Raw genomic sequence first — 24285 nt, 5'->3', positions numbered from 1 at the left:
GTGATGAACAAGAAGAACACGGAGGGTACTGCTGACAGAGAAATGAGGAAAGTGAAGCATTTTAAAATGTTTTAAAGTTATTTTAAAGGAAGAGAGAAGAAGCGTTTACTTTCAATTATGATTCGGTTTGGAGTTATTGAGAAAAGGGAGGAATAAAATGCAGGAAATACAGGTCGACAGAAAGAGTTGTAACATACCATGTTGCTTGTAAATTGGAGGTTTCTTGAAGATGTTTTCCACACCCTCTAAGGGATGAAGGAATAAAAATAAAATGCACATGACATTTTCAAAATCTAGTTTTGTTGGAATCTAAAAATTGGCAGTAACGTCAGGCTCTGGGCTGCCGAGACTGGAGTGTTTTTAACATTTTTTTGAAAACTTTATTCTGTACCATGTGTCATGTAATGTTTGCGAACAGGAAATATACCCATGGACAACAACAACCGAGGATGAAATGATGTGGGTGCAAGATCACTAAAGTTGAAAATATCTGCACAATATATCCTATAGAGTTTAGAAACGGTGAACTAATATTAGAAATGCCGTACAGATACACCAAACAAAATGTCCACAATGATAACTGTATGGATATCCGATGACCACTGAGAGTTATGGATTATAGAGAATATGTTAGGCCAACGGGCCCACAAGCTCACAGCTGTGGAAAACAGACAGACACATCTGGGAGCCAAGGTGAAACGTAGGCTCTCCAGGGTCACCTACCTGGCACATGAAAGTGCTTTGGGACCGAAGAGGTGGTTGGCGTTAGTGGCCGGCCGTCCGCTCGCAAGGGGAAAGGCGAGATATGGCCCGGCTCAGTGCCTGTCCGAAGAGCAGTCAAGCAAATTGTGGGGAGAAGCCGGAGCAGCAGATAGGAGGAAAGAAATTGGAAGATGGAAGCCTTCATTGTAAAGCCGACGAAACAGATCAGGCGTTTAGCAAAATAGGCAAAAAAAGCAAATGCAGCAGAGGGGAAATGCAGCAGGGGTCTTGTGCAAGTGAAACTATAAAGTCTTACTTGGATTGTATACGGATACAAAAAAAAAGGTTTAACATTCATGACAGAATTAAAATGTCATTCAAGGTATATTGCTTAATTTGGATTCGATCATGCGGAAGATGTGCAGGTGTAAAGTTTGAAGCTCTAGATCTGCTTTTCACCTAAATATTCAGGAAATGGAAAGGCATGGAGCAGGAGAAACTTACAGGACACTGAATAAATATGTTGTGTATTAATGCACATGTGTTTCGGACTTGGGGTTAAGTAAAGACATCAACCATTAATTTTTATAAGTGACAACATGCGATGTCGGGATAGTGATTCCCCATCACACCAAGCAGTGTTGCTGGTTTGTGAATTATCTCCTTAACGTGTTATTGGGAGAATGATGTCAAACTTTCAATCTCCTTACCTTGATGATGATGCATTTTTTTTTTTTAGCTGAGAGAGGGAAACTGGATATCTATCACCTACAAAGCAGAGTTATAACTACCAGTGGGGCCATTTGTCCAATGGACCAAAGATGAGCATATGATAGAGGGTGATGTGTACTATTGTGCCACCAGCCAAAATATCTGCACCAGTATATATGGGGAAAAAAGTGATTATTGGTCCTAAAATTACAAGTCATCATACAAAATATTAGTTGCATTAAACACGTTTTTGAATCGGTTGTAAACATTCAGGTTTGTACAAATGAAAATTGATTAGTTAGGCTGCTGTTGCTGCTGCTGCTGCTGCTACTACTAAAGTCCCAATTATCCCCACCTTCTTGCAGGATTGGCCAGGGAGTTTTTAGCTGAAGTCTTTCACAAACCAGCTGATCAGAATCAGTGTTCAACTCAAACTCATCTGAGCAGGAGTTTAGATTTTGTTCAGGGTGCCGGCAATAACTCACCTAATCTTCAAGAGAGAGCCCATGGGATCTGTAATGTTCACTAACTGTTTCTAGAAGGCAGGATATTCAATTTCGCATCCAGCCAAAGGATGACACACTTTGAAATGCAACACCCTGCCCTGCGGGGCACCAATCTGACAATTTATAGTCAGGTCGGGAATCAAACCCACACCAGACAACGGATACCTACTCTGTGCCATTATGTCAGACTGATTTGCTATGATTTACCTGTAATTAAGGATTATGAAGCACGAGTGTACACTTGCTTTTAAATCAAGTGCAAAACCTATATTAGGAGGTATGTGTGGATTTATTTAAGTGCAATCCTCAGTTGTGGAAGATTATCTTTATTCTTTGAGAAATGTTTCATGCACATCTCAAGCTGTCATTTCACAAATGACACATCGTTCAAAGTATTTCATAACACCAGGAAAGATTACCATTAATTCAATATATACAGTAACAAAAGGATTACAAAATACATTATATTACGCGCTTTAAATGCGCTTGTGTTTTGAAAGTAAATTTTGCTTAATTTTGTTCAGGAAAATAATGATGGACAGCTCGCAGGATGGCCTTGAGCTACGCACACTTGCCTCTGAGCTTTCTAGCTTGCGTTTCAATCTTGGCTCAGGTATAAACCGTCATCTTGGTGTTTCACGTTGCAGGGCGAGGCATAGATATGTGTGTGCCGTCCCTCAAATGGAAATTATGCCAAAGGATGGCACATTCATTGATACAACACCCTGACAGCAAAATCCTCGGATGACACATAAAAGGAAGATTTCTGGCCTGTGATGAAGGCGATTCAGTGGTTGTGTAGTAGATAGTAGAAAAATCGTGCAAATTATGATACAAGCATCAAATTTGGCATTTCTGTTCTGCAGGGCTTTCTGATCAAATCTGCCCAATTGGCCATTTGAAAATCCAAATTTTCAAAAATTTGAAGAAAAAAAGAAAACTTCAAAAAAATTTCAAGTCACAGCTGGCTGAAATTCTTGAAGTGCAAGTGAACATCCCAGACAGAGAACCAAGGGGAGATGCAGTCATCGTTGATGGCTCAGCACTTATCAATGCCCTACCTCCACGCACTTCAAAGATATTTGATGACTATGCTGAAGAAGATATCATCCCAAAGGTGGAATCCTATGGTGCCAGGTACGAGAGGGTGGACGTAGTGTTTGATGTGCACAAGAAGTCAAGTCTGAAGTCCGAGGCAAGGTCGAAAAGGGGGCAAGGAATCAGAAGAAGAGTGACAGGAACCAGTAAGACCCCAAGTAACTGGAGAAGCTTTCTTCGAGATGACAGCAACAAGACTGAGCTGTTTCACTTCCTTGCAGAAAAGATGTGTGAAGCACAGACGACAAGCACAGTCATTGTCACAAAAGGAGAAGATGCCATTAGCAACACAAGGAAGTCAATGGATGCTGTGTCTCCGTGTTGTCATGAAGAAACTGACACTCGAATATTTGTACATGCCAGGGATGTAACGACGGATGGTAGCAAGTCCATTATCATTAAGGCTAATGACACGGACGTACTAGTCATAGCAATATCTGTACTGCCATCCTTACAGGAACTCGGTCTTGAGAACATGTGGATTGCCTTTGGCCAAGGAGCCAAGGTGCGATGGATTCCAGTCCATGAGGTAGTTTCTGCAATAGGGCCTGAGAAAGCGAGAGGGATCCCATACTTCCATGCGTTCACTGGATGTGACGTCGTGTCTGCCTTCCGCGGTAAAGGGAAGAAAACTGCATGGCAGACTTGGAACGTCTTTGATGATGTTTCTGAAACATTCACCAATCTCAGCCAGCATCCAACATTGATTCGTGATCTTGACTTTTTTGAAGTTTTTTTTTTTTCAAAATTTTTCAAAATTTGGATTTTCAAATGACCAATCAGGCAGATTTGATTAGAATCCCCTGGAGAACAAATGTGCCAAATTTGATGCTCGTATCATCATTCGCACGATTCCTCTCAAAAATTGCTGTTATCTGCCCCACTATGGTTGTAATTTTGGAGCTGAACCTTGCTTGCTGCTTCGTGTGGGAACAACAACAAAAAGTTGTTGCTGCTTTTTTGTGAGTAATGAGCCATTCCAACTACAATCATTTCCATGCTTTGGAGGATGACAGTTTTATTCTTAGGTGAAGAATTGAATCCCAGATTATAGAGCTCAAAGGTGAGTGTGCTGTCATCAGTCATATTTCTGAACTGGACTCTCAGCCCCATTTGTAATCAATTTTGAAGACCAATTAATTCAGTGTACACGTTCTACTCATTCAGGTCTTTCTGGCCTCCTCCACTTGCCAGACCTCTAATCTCACTCACCACAAGCGCCTCTGTTACAAAAGTTGCGTAAAGAAAATAGTTTAATTATTTTCTATTATTTAAACAGATTTAATCAGCCAATAACAAGGAATAACAAGGAATACCAAGGAACTTTGATGCAGGAGGAAGCCATTCAGCCCATCATTCCTGCACTATACAAACACCAGACCAAACAAGTCTGTCTAACCACAGATCCTTACATTTTGCATCCCACTGATTGGCTGGATCTGTATCTGGACCTCATTCAGCCCATCATTCCTGCACAATACAAACACCAGACCAAACAAGTCCATCTAACCACAGATCCTTACATTTTGCATCCCACTGATTGGCCGGATCTGTATTTGGACCTCAACTAAAATCGAATGGGCTTCTTCTTGTCACATACCCAACTAATTTTTGTCATAACCTGTCCACAACCTTTTGATATATTGTGCTATATATCGTTTTTTGGCCCAATCTCAAACTCAATGGTGAAGTATCACAGAAAAAAAAATTCTCCTTTCAGATCCAGATCAGGATCTTTACCAAAATCTAATCAATGCATCCTCATCACACACCCAACCTGTCCACCAAGTTTTGTCCAATTCCATCCATTTTGAGATATCCTGCTCACAGAGACAGTCAAACAGACAGACAAACAAACAAACAAACAGTGGTGAAGACATAACCTCCACCAATGTTCGGTGGAGGAGGTAACTCCACTCTGACTGAAAGACCCAGCCTTAATGTCGTCTTACCTCTCCTCTTCTTCACTCTCAGGCTATGGCCCCTGGTTCTATTTTAGCGTGGAAGAAAAGACATCCGAGACGTTCGGATTCTGAGTCAATTCTCTTTTTTCACACCGTCACCAAACGACGCACTCGTCCTACTTCCGGCTCATCCGTCCTTCCGGTTCACCCATTACCGGGAATCCCCCGATAAAGAAGAGCTCAAGCATATTTACATATTATAAAATCAAAGGCAAAAACGATGCCCCTAAAGGACTCCACTTCTGAGTGTGTTAATCAACCAGAAGGTACAAACAAAATACATAATGTTGTCAAAGAAGACATGTTGACTATCCATGTAAAAATAAGTCACAACAAAGAGAAATGGTCAACAGAAAAATGTACTCTCATAAATATCATGCTACGAAGTGTACATGATTCCCAGAGTGAGTCGTATATATGATGGTAAGGGTATTGTGGTAGTAGGTGTCAACCAGTTGGTCAGTTCTGGTGCTGCATCAAGACAAACTGGCTTCAAGTGATCTTTATGGAGACTGTCTCACGACCACTGTTGATATCGAGTATGAGGGTCTTCTCAGTGTGTTGTAGAACTTTATAAGGTCTGTCAAAAGGTTGCTGCATGGGTTTCCGGGCAGTGTCATGGTGTACAAATAAGTCGGTGCACTTAGAAAATTCCAAGGGAATAAAACGCCGGTGTGACAAAGGTGTATGTGTTGGTGTCACCTGGAGGCTGGCCGCACGAAGTTGGTTGGCATAGTTGGTGGCATCGTGCTAGGTGTCATTGGATGCTGAGAAGAATTCTCCCGGAAGATGAAGTGGTGCACCATACACTAACTCTGCAGTAGAGTATCCAAGGTTGTCTTTTAGAACAGCTCGTGTACCAGGCAGGACCATAGGTACGACGTCCTTCCAGTGCTTGTCATGCACTTTCCGGGAAGACTTGAGTTGGCAGTGGAAATGCTCCACCTTACTATTCACTGCTGGGTTGTAAGCAGTGGTTCGCACATGGTGGTACCCAGGAGTTGAGTCAGCTCACAAAAAGAACCAATTCAAATTAGCTCCCATGATCCATAGTGGTGACTGATGGAATACCACAACGTGTGATCCAGGTGTGGACAAAGGCCCTGGTGATGATTGGTGCGGTGATGTCAGCTATCGGTATAGCCTCCGGCCAATGCGTGAATTGGTCAACACAAGTCAGTGAATAGCGGTGCCCATTTGCAGGTGGTAAGGGACTGACAATATCCACATGGATCCTGTAGAAACGCCTATCTGGTGTTGAAAAGCTACCGAGTGGTGCACTCGATGATGGATCTTGGAGCGTTGGCATTGAAGACATTGCTTGGCCCAACAGCACATTTCGGTGTTGATGTGTGGCCAGACATAGTGCGTGATGATGAGTCACGAATACCGGGTGCGTGAGTGAGTGAAAAGTGTCAAAAAGTGTACGACAGAATGCCGCAGGAACGGAAGGGTGCGACTGCCCTGTTGATGCATCACACACGAGGTTAGTGTTTGTCCCTGGGAGTGGTACCTTGCAAAATGTAAGCGAACCAGCTGTAGACTGTAGACCGTGGAGCTCCATGTCCTCCCGTTATGCTGCTGCAAGTGTATTAAAATTGATGGCCAGTGTGCTGGTAGAAGACAACGACAATTCCTCGTTGTGTGATAGAGCGTCGTGGTCGAGTTTCCAATTCCTTTGATGTGCTAAATCTCGGTGGTGAATTGTGGGATATAACTGAGTTGGCGAAGCATGTGAGAAGAGATAGAGTCTAAATTGGTGGATAGAACAAAAGTTAAAGGTTTGTGGGTCAGTCACGACAGCGAATTGCCTGACATCTAAGAAGTGGTAGAAGTGTTTGATGGCAAGGTATGCAGTGAGTAATTCCAAATCAAAGGCACTGTACTTCCGCTTTGTTGGTTTTAGTGTTTTAGAGAAGGCCATTGGTTGTCAGTCGGTATCGATAAACTGGTGAATGGCTGCACCCACTGCGACCTCAGATGCTGTGTAAGCTGTGTTGAGGCATCCAATCGACGAAGATGTTTGACATCTACGAAGAGATTGAAATGACACAAAAATCTGCACCCAGGATCGGGTATATGGTGTTGGCAATAATAAACACCAATGGAAATAAGTGACGTAAACCCAAGTCAAGCTGGAGGAGACATTCTCCAAAAGTAGCAATTGCACTGTTGTTAGCGGAATGTAATGAATATTCCTGTCAATTTTTCCGTTCAGCAGCAGATGGTGGCACGATGCTCACCTCTGGGTTCGTGTGCATGAGTGCAGCTTTCAAAATCGTGTACAGGTTGTTCGTTTGAGGTTGTTGTAAAATATCTCTCACCTCTGCCGCATACACAGGTGACAAGGAGCCAACAATGTATTCCAACTTGGTAGTAATGTTGCAGGTGTCGAATTGTGCTTCGATTAGCATAAACCAAAGCTGCTGTTCGTTAGGGCAGAATGGCGGCAGCTTTATTGAAACGACTGCCACAGATGAAGCTGGTTGAGTATTTGAGAAGAGAATGGCTGCTTGGTCATTCCCGGTGACTGGTTGCACACTTTTTAACTCCTTGTCCGTCCATTTGGATCATGTCGGGGTCACTAATTTAGTGTGGAAGAAAAGATGTCCGAGACGTTCGGATTCCAAGTCAATTCTCTTTCTTCAAACCACCACCGTACGACCCACTCATCCTTCTTCCAGCTCACCTGGAACCGGAAATCCCCTGATAATCTAGGGCTCAAGCATATTTACATTTAAAATCAAAGACAAAATGATGCCGCTACACTATCACTGTCTATTCTGCTGAAAATGCCTTCTGCATTTATTTTGTCTCTATCCTTCATTATCTTAAACATCTTAATCAAGTCCCCTCGAAATCACCTCTTTTCACATGTATGAAGTCCTCTCTCATTCAGCTGCTACTCATAGCTTAGTCTAGCTAGCCCTGGAATCAATGTTGTGGCATGACACAGAACCCTTTCTATGTGGTGACAAAAACTGGAAAAATATTTGAGATGAGACCTTACTAAATTCCTATACAGTGTTAACACTCCCTTGTTTGATATATAATTTATCCCCCGACAAATAAAGCATAAAACCCTATCATGTTTACCTATAGCTGTCTGGCACGCTTACCTTCCGTATCTATTACCACCCCCAGATCCTTCTCCTCTGTGATATGCTCCAAGACTGCCCTTGCATTATATAATTCCTAGTTTCATTATCCTCACCCAACCCCAGCACCTTACACTTCCTTGTGTTGAACTGCATCTGCTAATCTTTTGCTCAGTCCATCAAGGTATCCAGACTTTCCTGAATCTGATCAATCACCCCTCCCCCCACCCTTCCTGCTGTTTACCTGGTCTCCAGGCTTAATGACATCTGCAAATTAAGAACGTTAACTCTTAACTCTACACTACAAATCATTCATATGTAAATTATGAATAAAAACGGTCCTAGATCTCATCCCTTGGGTAGCCCGACAACATCCTCTCCATCGAATATCCTCCCACTCACAGCCACACTTTGCTTCCTCTCACTAAGCCAGTTTACAATCCAGTTAGCTTCTCTACCAGCCACTCCACAAGCCCTCATCTTCGCCAACAGCCTCCTATGTGGTACCTTATTAAAAATTTTCTGAAAGTCTCGATAAATTACATCCATTGCACTTCCCTCATCCACCCAGTCAGAAACTTCATCATAGAAATCCAATAAATTGTTAAACATGACCTTCCTTTTATAAATTAATGCTGACAACATTTAAATAGTTTGAAATAATTAAAATGGTCCCCTATACATTCCTTATTTGATGACTCCAACACATTTCCATCAACTGAAGTCAAATTCACAGGTCTATAATTCCCCAAATATTCCCTGGATCTCTTCTTAAATAGTGGTGTTACATTTGCTTCTTTCCAATCCTTTTGTCCCTGTCCTGACCCTAATGAGCTGTCAAAGACATCTGTTAACCTCATGTTTATCTGCTCTGCCACCTCCCGCAATGCTCTTCTCTGCATATTATCTGGCCCCAGAGATTTATCATCCCTTAGTATTTTTAACTGTTTCTTCACTTCCATCACTCCTACTTGTATAGATCTTCTCAAGAAGCACTTGTTCACCTCAGACATACAGGTAGTGGACAAAAAAAATAGGACCACAGGACCTGTAGCTATATTTGGGCCCTGGCCTAATGTTGTAACCCAAATTTGGTAGCATTCTGATTGGTGGGTCTGGAGAATATTTTTAAAGGAATTTACACAATTTTCCCAAAAATTGATGGTCAGCAATTTTGACACATTTACAGTCACATGATCAACATGGCCTCCACAATTTAACATCACAACCCTTTCCTAATGCTGTAACCCAAATTTGATAACATTCTGACAGGTTGGTCTGGAGAAGAAGATTTTTGAAGGCATTTGCATGATTTCCCCAAAATTGACTAAGTCGGCCATTTAGACAAACTTCCGGTCATGTGATCGGCATGACCTCCAAAATTTAACATAATTTCCCTGGCTTAATGTTGTAACCCAAATTTGGTGGCATTTTGACTGGTGGGTCTGGAGAAGAAGATTTTTGAAGGCATTTGCATGATTTTCCGCAAAATTGACTAAGTCGGCCATTTTGACAAACTTCCGGTCATGTGATCGGCATGACCTCCAAAATTTAACATCATTTTCCTGGCTTAATGTTGTAACCCAAATTTGGTAGCATTTTGACTGGTGGGTCTGGAGAAGAAGATTTTTGAAGGCATTTGCATGATTTTCCCCAAAATTGACTAAGTCGGCCATTTTGACAAACTTCCGGTCATGTGATCGGCATAACCTCCAAAATTTAACATTATTTTGCTGGCTTAATGTTGTAACCCAAATTTGGTAGCATTTTGACTGGTGGGTCTGGAGAAGAAGATTTTTGAAGAAATTTACTATGTCGGCCATTATGACCTACTTCAAGTCCAGTGATCGGAACAAAATCTGCAATCCCTATTACTAATCATGAGAGGAACGTTGCTGCCAAATTTCAGCCGGATCGACCCAGTGGTTTAGCCAGAGAAGTCAAAAAAAGAGACAGACGGACGGTGCACGATGACAATACCTTATCTAGAATGTAAGTTTCTGAAAAGCTAAAATGTTGCACAGATCTTGTTGCCTATAATTGTGGATAGCACGCCTGCAAGAGGAGACCTCAGTGACTTTGAAAGATGGGTGATTGATGGGGCATGACAAAGACAGCTGAACTTGTTAAGGTTTCACATGCAATGGTGTATAAGGTGATGTCAGCAAGGAACTCTGATGGAAAGACATCATCAGCAAGTAGCTACAGTGGGAGGAAGTGCATACTCCAGGATCGTGATATCCATGCATCGATTTTAAGTGCAAGGCAAAGCTGGCAAGTAACTGCAGATCAATTGACTGTAAATATCAATCTGGCACAGGCAGCCAGTTTCATCAAAAACAGTCCGCCGAGAACTCCACAGAGTGGGACACCAGTCAGGTTGCAGTGCACAAACTGCTCATCACACCTGGCAATGCACATTTGTGAGTCCACTGGTGCAAAGAGCACAGGCAATGGACTACCGAGTAGTGGAGAAATGTGATATGTTCAGATGAATTTCACAATGCTCTCGACAAATGGGTGAGTGAACATGTGGTGCCAACCTAAATAACTCCACAACCCTGAGTGCTTGGTTCCAACAGTGAAGAGTTCTGGTGGATCTGTAATGTTGTGGGGCACATTTTCCTGGCATGATTTGGGTGCAGTCATTCCCTTAGAAGGTAAGGTCAATGCAAATTGTTACTTAATGGTACTGAGTGATCATCTGCAGCATTTCTTTCCTGCCGGGAGGGGTGTCTTCCAGAATTGCAATGCCCCCTTCCACAGAGCACCTCACACTTCCAATAGATCGATACAGTGGCTACAACAGAAATTCAGTGATCAAATCATCTCAAGAAGGACAGATGTTGAATGGGCACCTTATTCTCTGGACCTCAACCCACCTGACTTCTATCTTTGGGATTACCTGAAGAATAGAGTGTACCAGGGAAGAACTCAGACTAATGATAACCTCAAAAATGCAATTGCCACAAGCATCAAAGCTATTCTGGTTCAGGAATGCAGCCGAGTTATCGACAATTTCACCAAGAGGGTTAATAAATATTCACCAATTTCACGAATTTCACCAAGGCAGCCATTTAGAACATGTTTTGTGACTTCTTAAATCAGTAGTTTCATTTTTGCGTTACTTTATTCAACATATTGCAAAGATTCTTATGTACAAGTTTCATGTTGTTTGAAATAATTTTTTAAAAAGTAGAAAAACAACTTTGGGTTGCATTATTTTTTTAATGAAACACTCTGTACCTACTCTTTGCCCTACACAATTGCTCCTTGAAGGTTGTCCATTTCTGTGATGCCGACCACCCACTCATTAACTTTACCCAATCTAATGCACTCAACTCTCTTTTCATACCGTCAAAATTTGCCTTCCTGAAACCCAACAGCCTTACCTTACTCTCCTGAACTCCACATTTCAACAAATGAGATGCACACACCATGTTGTGGTCACTTGTTCCCAGATGTTCTCATACATCGACCTCTTCCACCATATTGGAATCAATGCTTTAAAAAAGATGCAACACCACACCCCCACATCCTCCTCTCGTGGCCTTTTCTACAAACTGGTTCAAAAAGCAATCATGGAATACATTTCGAAAATCCTCCTTGGTTCTGCTCTTTCCCCATTGCTGCAATCATTCTTATCCTTGGGAAATTATAATCCACAATAATAAACACTCCACCTTTTCCTTAGGCCTTTCTGATCAATTGTTCATGAACCCCCCTCTCATGCTATATGATACACAGTCACATGGAGAGAATATGTGTTGACCCCATCCTAAATCCCCCAGGCTATGAATTTTATTTTTAATGCCTAAAACCTTCCAGGGCAAACACCAAGTACAAACACCAGTTTTCAGGTTATTCTGCCCAGAAGCTTCAGAGTGCATCGAAGTCAAACAAACAAATAAACAGACAAACACTTCTCAAATTTTATATCGTACTAGATGACCTGTTAACCCGTTGGGTTTCCGTTGTGACAGCGGTTGATAAAAAAAAAATCATTTCAAAAAAAAAAAAGAAGAAAAAAAGATAGCTCCAGCAAATTACACCGCTGAGGTTGTTTGCATTGATCAAATACTCCCGAAGAGTACTTGACTGAATCGGGAATTGATTTTTAAAATAATTTTGTCTGTTGCCCGATTTGAACGAAACTTGATATTGCGCGTCAATGTGGAAAAAAAATGGAGAAAAGAAAGTGGAATAAATTATCGTGCGTAATCTTCCAAACACAATTTTATTTATGAATGAACACAGAAGTATTAGATCAAAATGGCGATGTTTATTTTATGCTTAAAAAATAAATTGTTCTTTGTCTGTACTAAATGTGTGAGATTTTTTAATAAATCATTTCAAGAAAAAAAGAAAAAAAGATAGCTCCAGCGAACTATACCGCTGAGGTTGTTTGTATTGATCAAATTCTCCCGAAGAGTACTTGACTAAATCAGGAATTGATTTTTTAATAATTTTTTCGTTGCCCCATTTTAATGAATCTTGATACTGCACACCGCAGGAGAATGGTGAGTTAGGTGGCCCAATTTTTTTTGCACTATCCTGTCCCGTTTTGACTGTATTTCGGGAACATACTGTAATCATACATACATACATACATACATATATACAAGATGAGAGTTTTAGTAACATATAGATATAGATGATGTTATTAATGTATGTTCAGGTTTTCTGCAAAGCCTTTTATTTGCCATACCAACTAAAATATTTACGTGTAGCTATTTGACCTTATTCCATGTTTCATTCATTACCTCGACCACCGAAGATGAAGGAGGTTATGTTTTCACCCCTGTCTGTCTGTTTGTGTGCAGGATATCTCAAAAAGTTGTGGACGGATCCGGATCTTGATATGATGATTATTTAATTTTTTAAGTGATTCTTCATCATTGAGAGATAGGGCCAAAAACGACATAGTACTGTATGTATAGCATGATATTTCAAAACTGTATTGGGCCTGATATGTTCTCATGGATCAGGCATTACGTGGCGGAGATATGGGCTCCACCGAGTGTCCTTCTAGTTCTCAATATGTAATCAGCTTCTTCCTTGTACATAAATATGTACATTTGTTCATTTTGTGTAAAGGTGTGCATGACACAAGCAGTGAGCATTTTGGGATTCATGTCTCCTTATATTTTGTTCTGTTATGATGTACAATATTGTGCATTGTGCTTAAATATGTTGAAGGAAATTAAATGCAAAATTAAATAGCACTGAAATGGCAGAGGGTGTCGAAGGACAAGTCGGCATGTTGGGCAACAAAAATACCAACGCTTGCATCTCATCGATTTAGCTTGGGTTCCCTTCAAAGGAAACACTTTGAATCACGTTTTCCATTTTTCCAAACCTAGACATAGACGTTTTCCAGTGTCATAAGTGATTGGTTCAGATATGGATGTTAAATAGGCCTACCAAAATGAAATGGTGTTTTAGAAACAGAATAAAAATACTGATGGCCTTCTCAATATACTTGTCACACCCTTTTTGTATAAACCTCAAGATCTCTTTTTCACCATAAGAGTTGACAACTTTGTCACAAAAAACGTGTCATCATGCAGTATATTATGATGCAGACATGTGACCTGAGATCCGGATTTTGATTGATATCTTTGCAGTGCATCAGATCTCTTAATTATCCTGTAAAATAATTAATCAGTAACAATAAGTGAAAATTACAGCTGTTCAGGGATTGACAATGCTGTTGAGAATGTTATTTATTCATCATTGAAGATTATCAACCATTTGTAGATTGCAATATAAACTTCTTAAAATGACATTATTAAGGATAAGGTATGAAAGCAAGCTGAACTATCTTGTTTAAGCATAATTTGTACCTTGTGATAAAACGAGGATTTCAGAAACATTTTATGTCTAAACCCGAGACAAGAAAACAAAAATAAGTGCTGATGTGATTGCATAATTAAAATACAAAATAAAATAAAAGTGAGAAAAAACAAGACTGATACAGCTATAACAAGATCGGAATGTGTGTTCTCATGAAATACATATGTTTTGAAAAATTTGCTCGAGTGCAGCAATAACTGTATGCACATTATTTGGCATCACACTCATTCACCTGGTCGGTGGAAATGCTGTGGGGATCGGGCTGAAGGTGCAAGGTAGCTGTGCCTGCCGTAGGCACTCAGCGAACTCTGGCTAATGCGCCGCTCTGCTCTGTCTCGACTATCCTGGTAGCTCTGACGTGCAAACAAACAATAGTGTTAAAAAGCACTTCAAGACGATACAAAATGGTGTCAATAATATGCAAATTAGCAAGTTCTTCAGCACAATTCTGCAGACCATTGTCTTTACAGGGTATAAACTGCCGTTTCATTTATTTATTTTTACATGGTATAAGGCACGTGGAGTTGCTATGATACATATCACATATACACATCACACATGCAGAGAAAGACATTACACGACAATGGACCTGAATTCAAATAAACACAGCTGGTAACTTTGGGGGTTAACCACAGCCGCTAATCCACAGTACCATCGCTGCACCCGCCCCCGTCGGATGCGAACCAATGTGAAAGATGCTTGTGTGAAGTTTGCTCCCTCAAAGTCATTTCAGTATGGCACATAAAAAGCCAGGAACCAATGCTCCGAACTGCCTCTTTCTGCTCCTCCTATGTCTTCTTCCCAGATGAGTGATGGCACCATGTCTCGTGTGTGGAAGTAAGTCCATATGAGGGGAAATACGTATTAGGGGTAAGTCTTTTCTTTGTGTCTTTTTGTTCGCCTTTGATTGCTTGATAGTTGCTTTCTGATATAAATACATGGTTTAATTATCATTGTTTCCTTGCGTAAATATACAGTTGTTACATTTCCAAACATTCTCATTTGTGTCATTTTTTTCATTGATCTGATATAGCATGTACGTAATAGATAGATGGGAAGTTTTTCCCACACTGATTGGCTCCATGATTAGCCAGCGCTACTCACAATTCTGGTTGGGGGTAATAAGTACTTGGATGTACATTGAGGGCATGGACCCTAGCTGAGGTAGTAGTTGTACCAACGAGTAGGTAACACAGCTGTGGACATGAGGACCCTGCTTGGTGTAATTGCTTTTGCCGGCATACGTGGTTGGTGGACAACCCTCCGGGCCATGAAGTTATCCGTGGTCCGGGGCCTCAGGGTCAGAATGGCGGCGGGTCCAAGTACGCACCTCATGAGCCCAGCACATGTGCCGAACCCATAACAATTGGTGTCAGGAGTGGGATCAGTAACAAGTGGAAAATTAACGAGACATCTTCTTCCCCACATAACGCACTACTTAAAGGCCCGGTCACACCTTGACGTTTTAGCCAACGTATGCCGATTTTTGAATTTTTTTTCTAAAACGCTGGCACACGTTGAATACGTTATGGGTAAGTTTTGATAACATTGAGAGCACGCTGAAAAACACTGCCATACGTCGTTGTACGTTGGCTTTAAACGTTGTACTTTTTGGTTGTCCTCAAATTTTTTCATGCTTGAAATTTCACGACGTATGCCGGCGTATGACTCACACGTTCTGCTACGCTGGCCACAAGTTGTATGCACGGTCTGCGATCGTTGACAGACGTCAACACATGCTACTTGTAAGTTAATCATAAGTTGAGACACGCCGAGGTAATGTTTAGCGTACCCGAAACTTATTTCTAACCTATGATTAACGTGTTGTTGGCACGTTACGCGATCGTTGCCACACATCGACAGACGTTACTTTTAAGTTACTCATAGGCTGAAAGACGTCGGTATAATGGATCGTCCTTGCGTCAGCGTCCACGGCCACGGCCAGGACACTTATTTGCAGCATTCTTCAAACTTTTCTTCGACATGACGAGGATGTTCACACTTCGATGTCTAGCTTGGCTATGATTCCAATTGTCCATCGGCAGCGTCTATTTAAAATAGTCGAGTTTGAGCGTTTTAACACGTTCAGAAGAAACGCTTCAAATTTCAAAACCCCAGCGTCAAAAAACAAAGGCGAGTGACAGCAATTTAAATCGTTCATTGTAAACAATGAAAATAGCAGAGTGGTACCGTTTAAAAGTCGTTGAGTGTAAAAAAAATCCAATTGTTGAGCGCAAGCGTCTACTTTCAATAGTGGAGATGCAGCCATTTAAATCGTTGAGTTTATCATTTAAATCGTTAAATCGTTAAACGCAAGGACGATCCATCATAACCTACACCCTCCCCCTCACACTCACCTACTACTGCCAACATGAACAAACTACTACTAATACTAATACTGATACTTATACTGATACTGATACTGTTACTGCTGACATGGACATCGACTCAAAAAGGAACTCGAAAACACTGTTGGGTTCCCCTTTTATGAGCAGCATTTTTATATACCAATTCCCAAAACCGCTGGGAACACGTCTTTATATGGCAGTTGTAAGCTAGAAACACGTTAATTTTTTTTTTTTTTGTCGACCGGAAGACGTCATTGGAATACGTCTACATACGTCGATGTGTGTTGGGACTACGTAAAGAATTGGTTCAAAGCACGTCAAACATAAGTTAGAAATAAGTTTCGTGTAAAAAAGACATTATCGCGACGTGTTTCGACTTATGAGTAGCTTATAAGTAGCCTTTGTGGACGTGTGTAAGCGTCCACATATCGTGTGTAAAACTTATCCCCATCGCATGCGGAACGTGTGTCATACGCCGAGTACGTCGTAAAATTTTGAACATGTTTAAAATTTCTTGACGTACTCTACTTACTACGACGTATGATAGCGTATTTTAGCGTTCTACTCACGTATACCAAACTTACTCATACCGTATTTGACGTGCCCCAACGTTTTAGACACATTTTTCTTAGGTCGGCATACGCTGGCAAGATCGCCAAGGTGTGACCGCGATGTTGACACTTCCATTTCTACGGCAGTTATGATTCGAATCGTTGTGCGTCAGCCTTTTAATAGGCTACGTCACGACATCGTCGGCGATGCGTGCAACGCGCTATGCCGAAGTTAGACTATCGTTGGGTATCGGTTGTGTAGGCCAACAACAGGTTCAGCATTCGTTGGTATAAGTTATCTATAACACAACGAAACGTTCTGTGTCCGTTACCAATGCGTTATACATAAGACCAAGTCGCTATGAATACGTCCGAATCTTTAAAAAAAACATCAAAAGTTCAACGTAAGCCAGCGTTTTACATACATTTTAATACGTTGCCATCGCTGGCTAAACGTCAAGGTGTGACCGGGCCTTAAGGAATGCCAAGTCACCTGGTGTTGGCTTAGCGGTAATGGTGGCTGATTTGGGACCCTAGGGTCCTGAGTTTGAGCCCCATTGGCCGCTGAATTAATACCAGGTGGGGTTGACAGCCTGTCATCTGTCCGAGCTCAGCAAAATTAGTACCGGTGTACTGGTAATAGGGACACTGCATCAGCGGCATAGCCACGTCCCTAACCAATGATGCAACCAGCAGACATAAGACTGCTGAAAAGAAAGAAAAGGAATGCCACAGCCTGGTGTTTATCTGTGCTCTGTCATTTAAATGCTGAGCATCAAGCAAGGAAGTAGCAAGTGCCATTTGGAATGAATATCAGGGTCAGGATTGAACTGCCAAACTCCCAGAATCAGAGCCGATGTTCTAACCATAATGCCATTCCATATGGTAAATGCAAGATGAAACTGTAACATTATGCAAGATTTTCTTACCTCAAAAATGCAAAAGTATACAACAATTTTTACCACATATATCCCTGTCAAACTCGCTGCCAAACCATGTATATTTATCCCAGAGCAATGCCTTTATAGAAAATGATGAGGAAATCATCGGACAATGGTGTCAAGAGCAAATCAAAATAATTTGCAACTGCAGCGAAGTCGATGGCACGCCATCGTAAACCCTTACGTTTCCCACCAAAAGCAAAGTTGAAATATGGCAAAAGTTCCACCAGGAATTGACCCAATATCAAATTTTTAATTTATAAAAATCTTCTCTTTTGACCCCTGACCCTAAGTCCCCACCCCCTGGGGCATGAACCAGGGGTCAAATCCCAAAAATTGTTACATATTTCATGCATTCCCCAATGTTGATTGCAGAAACAAAGTTTCATGAACAAATGTTTAAAAATGTACTCGTAATTGGTATTTGACCTTTTGACCCCACCCCAGCGCCCCAGGGGACAGAGTCAAAATGACACTACTCTCACACCTTATTGCCATGTGATGATCATAACTACCAAGTTTGGTGAATTTCTGCAAAATTATTTATGAGGAGATGGCATGATGGACAGACTGACTGACAGAGCCGATGACAATATTCCCGTATTCTGTCAAAGCAGTTTCTTGGCCAAGGGTCATGCTGGGTGGTTTGGCATCCCTCTCCCAGCTGTAGTGAGGGCAGGAATTTGGAATTTGGTCATGGTGCCGGCGATGGCTCGTCTAGTCTTCACGAAGGACACTGGGGTTTCTTTAATGTCCACAAACGAATGCCGACAAATCAATGGACGTTAAACAATAGTTTAACGGTCATCCGAGAGACGGCACACACATTGGTGAATCACACTGCCTGTGGAACACCAGTATGACAGTTTATCACTGGGTATTCAAACCCAGGCAAGATGGCTGAGAGGTGAGTGTGCGTATCTGTCGGCCATCATGTCAGCCTGCAACTTCCTAATCGTGTTTTTTTTCAATACTATGAAAATAACTATTTATCACAGCACCAAGATGATCAAATTAAATGGAAGGTCAACTGAATATATTTAGTAAGAAAGCAATATAAAATAAAGTGTCACCTTGTGAGAATATTAAAAGTTTAAGAAGGTGGGATAAATTGCGTAAAATTAAATTGAGAAAGGACAATGAAACAAGGAAGGGGCAAAAAGAAAGATTGAAAGTTTGGCAACAGGCTGAGGACAAGAGGGTAAATGCAGGAAGGAAAAATAGTTTACTTCGAAACAGAATAACGCAAGATAAATAAATTCATACATATCACTGCTTAACCGGAACGGTGGCCATGGACCCCTGTGTACTCAACAGCACTTGCTGCAAGGGTTCTGACCAACAGGGAGCGCTTGCCACATTTACACTCTGTCTAAGTACCCATTGGCAGTTAATTTAAAGGCCCGGTCACACCTTGACGTTTTAGCCAACGTATGCCGATTTTTGAATTTTTTTTTCTAAAACGCTGGCAAACGTTGAATACGTTATGGGTAAGTTTTGATAACATTAAGAGCACGCTGGCATACGTTGTAGTACGTTGCCATAAGTCGTTGTACGCTGGCTTTAAACGTTGTACTTTTCGGTTGTCCTCAAATTTTTTCATGCTTGAAATTTCATGACGTATGCCGGCGTATGACTCACACGTTCCGCTACGCTGGCCATAAGTTGTAGGCACGGTCTGCGATCGTTGACAGACGTCAACACATGCTACTTGTAAGTTAATCATAAGTTGAGACACGCCGAGGTAATGTTTAGTGTACCCGAAACTTATTTCCTACCTATGATTAACGTGTTGTTGGCACGTTACGCGATCGTTGCCACACGTCGACAGACGTTACTTTTAAGTTACTCATAGGCTGAAAGATGTCAGTATAATGGATCGTCCTTGCGTCAGCGTCCACGGCCACGGCCAGGACACTTATTTGCAGCATTCTTCAAACTTTTCTTCGGCATGACGAGGATGTTCACACTTCGATGTCGAGCTTGGCTATGATTCCAATTGTTCATCGGCAGCGTCTATTTAAAATAGTCGAGTTTGAGCGTTTTAACACGTTCAGAAGAAACGCTTCAAATTTCCAAACCCCAGCGTCAAAAAAAAAAAAACAAACAAAAAAAAAACAAAGGCGAGTGACAGCAATTTAAATCGTTCATTGTAAACAATGAAAATGGCTGAGTGGTACCGTTTAAAAGTCGTTGAGTGTAAAAAAAAATCCAATTGTTGAGCGCAAGCGTCTGCTTTCAATAGTGGAGATGCAGCCATTTAAATCGTTGAGTGGCAGCCTATGAACCTACCCGTGGACATGCGGACGCAAGGACGATCCATCATAACCCACACCCTCCCCCTCACACCCACCTACTACTGCCAACATGAACAAACTACTACTAATACTAATACTAATACTAATACTGATACTGATACTGATACTGTTACTGCTGACATGGACATCAACTCAAAAAGGACTCGAAAAAACTGTTGGGTTCCCCTTTTATGAACACCATTTTTATATACCAATTCCCAAAACCGCTGGGAACACGTCTTTATATGGCAGTTGTAAGCTAGAAACACGTTAATTTATTTTTTTTGTCGACCGGAAGACGTCATTGGAATACGTCTACATACGTCGATGTGTGTTGGGACTACGTAAAGAATTGGTTCAAAGCACGTCAAACATAAGTTAGAAATAAGTTTCGCGTAAAAAAGACATTACCGCGACGTGTTTCGACTTATGAGTAGCTTATAAGTAGCCTTTGTGGACGTGTGTAAGCGTCCACATATCGTGTGTAAAACTTATCCCCATCGCATGCGAACGTGTTTCATACGCCAAGTACGTCGTAAAATTTTGAACATGTTCAAAATTTCTTGACGTACTCTACTTACTACGACTTATGATAGCGTATTTAGCGTTCTACTCGCGCATACCAAACTTACTCATACCGTATTCGACGTGCCCCAACGTTTTAGATACACTTTTTGTTACGTCGGCATACGCTGGCAAGATCGCCAAGGTGTGACCGCGATTTTGACCCTTCCATTTCTACGGCAGTTATGATTTGAATCGTTGTGCGTCAGCCTTTTAATAGGCTACGTCATGACATCGTCGGCGATGCGTGCAACGCGCTATGCCTGAGTTAGACTATCGTTGGGCATCGGTTGTGTAGGCCGACAACAGGTTCAGCATTCGTTGGTATAAGTTATCTATAACACAACGAAACGTTCTGTGTAGTTACCAATGCGTTATACATAAGACCAAGTCGCTATGAATACGTCCGAATCTTTAAAAAAAACATCAAAAGTTCAACGTAAGCCAGCGTTTTAGATACATTTTAATATGTTGCCATCGCTGGCTAAAACGTCAAGGTGTGACCGGGCCTTAAGAACATAAATTGTAGCTAGCAGGATGGATATGAAAATTAAATATGCAATCCGGCTCAGTTCCAGTCTGTGAAAAACAAAGTATTGTCATCTGCTACACAACTTTAGATTACATAGACTTCAGCAGCTTACAAATTGGAATTATCATTTTAAGAACAAATTTATCCACAATGGAATACTCGTCTTCATGAAGGCTCGTGCCAGTTTGTGTTGGCAGTCAATTTTAACAATGGATTTATTAACTGAAAGCCAATAAGATTATGATAACCACAGTGGGCTGCAAGGTGTGGCTGTGCTTCAATCAATTGCCTTTTCTTAGAGGAAAAGAGAGCTCAGCTCAATGTCCCTCACCGCGGTTAATGTACTCTAATGCTCAAACCGGCTTTCTGTTGGTAAAATCATACATTCCGCTTTGTAGTGGCTGAACTTCCAATGTAATGCCAACAGGGGACGGCAGAGAGGTTTGGGCAAAAATAAAATGTTCCCAACACGTGACCACAGCTTTTCAAAGCGACACACACCAGTGAGCTTTCACACCACACTTTAGTTATTTATATAATAAAATGATTGCACCATTCCCTCTTATTTGGAATAAAAGATTGACAAGTGTTTATTTGATGTACTTGAAGAAGACTAATGTAGAAATCACGCATAAATAACGTGTGTGGATAAACAACAATCATATTCACTCAAAACAGGGAGAATTTTAAGCGTTTTGTAGTTGAGGAGCATGAGTTAGATTTCAGAAAGTTCCACGTACAATCCATAACAGTTGGCATCTTCGATTTGATGCATTAAAACATACAAACCAGAGAGGTTAGATCAATGAAAGCAGTGTGGGAATGAAGCATTTTAACGTTGCTGTAAATTCCCATTATCCTAAACCTATATATATTGGCTGCTCTTAGAGCACCCTTATTCTGGACATTTCCATCTGTCTGTCTGTCTCTCTGCGAAACTTTGGTCAACCATAGGGGCCAAACCACTCAACCGATTCCAATGAAATTTGGTAGGTAGGACCGATATTTCTGGGAATCGTGTGGTTTCGAATATGGGACCCCGGGCCCTAGCAACGGCCCTTTAAAGTGGTCAAAAAAATCGAAAAAAAACGCCCCCAAAAAATCGAAAAATCGAAGCTTAGAGTTCTGTGCGCAATCTATCTAGCTCCGTTCATGCCAATTTGCAGCCCTAACAAAAATTTTTTATCCCATTATTATATATATATATATATATATATATACATATATATATATATATATATATATATATATATATATATATATATATATATATATATATATAAAATATTATCCGAAACCACCAAAAGGTTTTGTAATACCCTGCTTCTACTGGCAAGTGTGCGCTCTGCCCACACCTTGTCGACAGGTTGTCAACCTATACTCAATTTTCGCCTACATGAAGCTCAGTGTGGGCAGTGAGCTGAGAGCCTTTTCCCAGCTCTAATCCTAAACCACTTCATTGTTCGGCGAGAGAGGCAAGAGTCCCAGCTCCACTGCATGTGCACACCGTGCACTGCGCCAGGTCGGATTTACAGGGATTCCAAACAAACTATTTTGACAGACTCCACCTACCCGCGTGTTATCTATTTTCTACATGGTGTGCCTTCGAGAGCAAAACTCCAGAAGACAAATTTTGTTTCACTCTCGCCGCGAGTAAAACAACAACAACAAACATACACACACATATATATATATATATATATATATATATATATATATATATATATATATATATATATATATATATATATACATATATATATATATATATATATATATATATATATATATATATATATATATATATATATATATATATATATTCTAACTACTGACTCACTCACTCACATAAATGTTTCGCACCAAGGTGTGGTAGAAAGCTGAGATTTTGCATACCGATGCAACTCAATGCCAATACCCATCCATCGGGAGCGTACACTGTGCAGAGCGTTGGTGCCGTCGAAGCAGTCTCCTGGGCTATTGGGCACAATCCTGGACGGGTCACTACTCCAACACAGGATAATCGAATGACTCAATCATCCCAGCAAGCTGGTACTCATTTTGCCGACCACAGAAGGATGACAGGCCGAGTCAACCCCACATGGTATTAATTCAACAGCCGAGCAGGATTTGAACTCAGGACCCAAGGACCCCAAGCCCACCACCCTAACCATTAAGCCAACACCAGGCATGCACAAGTTGAGTCACGTGACTCAAGACGATGGAGCTTGCACATGAACTGGTTACAAGGTAACATTAACACACGACTCTTCTGCATCTTGTTTTTATAATGTTTGCCATATTTACATCAAAAAATATTGAAGCTATTAACTTGTAAATAAAGAGCTCATTATAATCACTAATTCTTGATTTATTTGAGTTATTTAGCTGTTTGCAGAATGCAACACAATACACTTCATCATATAGTATTCTGTATGTAAAGCTCTTTCACAATCTACGACATCGAATACATAAAGCTTCATTGAATATGTATGCACGTAGGATGCACCAGAGTAGTTGCTTGCAGTGTGCAAGCATGCCCCACTGGTATATAAATATACACTACATGGCCAAAAGTATGTGGATACCTGCTCGTCCAACATCTCATTGCAAAATCATGGATATTAATATGGATTTGGTCACCCCCTCCACCCTTTGCTGCGATAACAGCCTTCACTCTTCTCGGAAGGCTTTCCACTAGATGTTGGAGCATTGCTGCAGGAATTTGTTTCCATTCAGCCACAAGAGCATTCGTGAGGTCGGGCACTGATGTTGGGCGATTCGGCCTGGCTCGCAGTCACCATTCCAATTCATCCCAAAGGTGTTTGATGGGGTTGAGGTCAGGGCTCTGTACCGGCCAGTCAAGTTCTTCCACACTGATATCGCCAAACCATTTCTGTATGGACCTCACTTTGTGCACATGGGCATTGTCATGCTGAAACAGGAAAGGGCTTTCCCCAAACTGCTGCCACAGCATTGGAAGCACAGAATCGTCCAGAACAGTGTTTCTCAACCTTTTTTGTCCCACGCCCCACTTTGATTTTCAAAAAAAAAATCGTACGCCCCGCCATGATTGGAGACACTACAGTATATACTACATATGTATTCAAAAGGCTT

General features: G+C 41.2%; 1 protein-coding gene across 8 annotated transcripts in view; it reads right to left on the bottom strand.

Moving 5' to 3' along the window:
* LOC147015434 (actin-binding LIM protein 1-like) overlaps positions 1 to 24285 on the bottom strand; it is a 283326-nt gene that overhangs the window by 32938 nt on the left and 226103 nt on the right. For 6 of the 8 annotated variants that reach the window (XM_085850179.1, XM_085850183.1, XM_085850185.1 and 3 more), the window contains 3 exons: positions 14168 to 14288; positions 724 to 822; positions 198 to 245 (listed from right to left, as the gene is read on the bottom strand). In XM_085850179.1, the coding sequence (XP_085706305.1) occupies positions 198 to 245; positions 724 to 822; positions 14168 to 14288 (268 nt within the window). The remainder of the gene's footprint in view (positions 1 to 197; positions 246 to 723; positions 823 to 14167; positions 14289 to 24285) is intronic. The other 2 variants (XM_085850181.1, XM_085850180.1) reach the window with 1 other exon arrangement.

The sequence above is a fragment of the Eptatretus burgeri genome, chromosome 12 (assembly GCF_056783735.1).
Source record: "Eptatretus burgeri isolate ZD-2024b chromosome 12, Ebu_testis_v1, whole genome shotgun sequence".
Classification (NCBI taxonomy): domain Eukaryota; kingdom Metazoa; phylum Chordata; class Myxini; order Myxiniformes; family Myxinidae; genus Eptatretus; species Eptatretus burgeri.
This window is presented reverse-complemented; position numbering and strand designations above follow the sequence as displayed.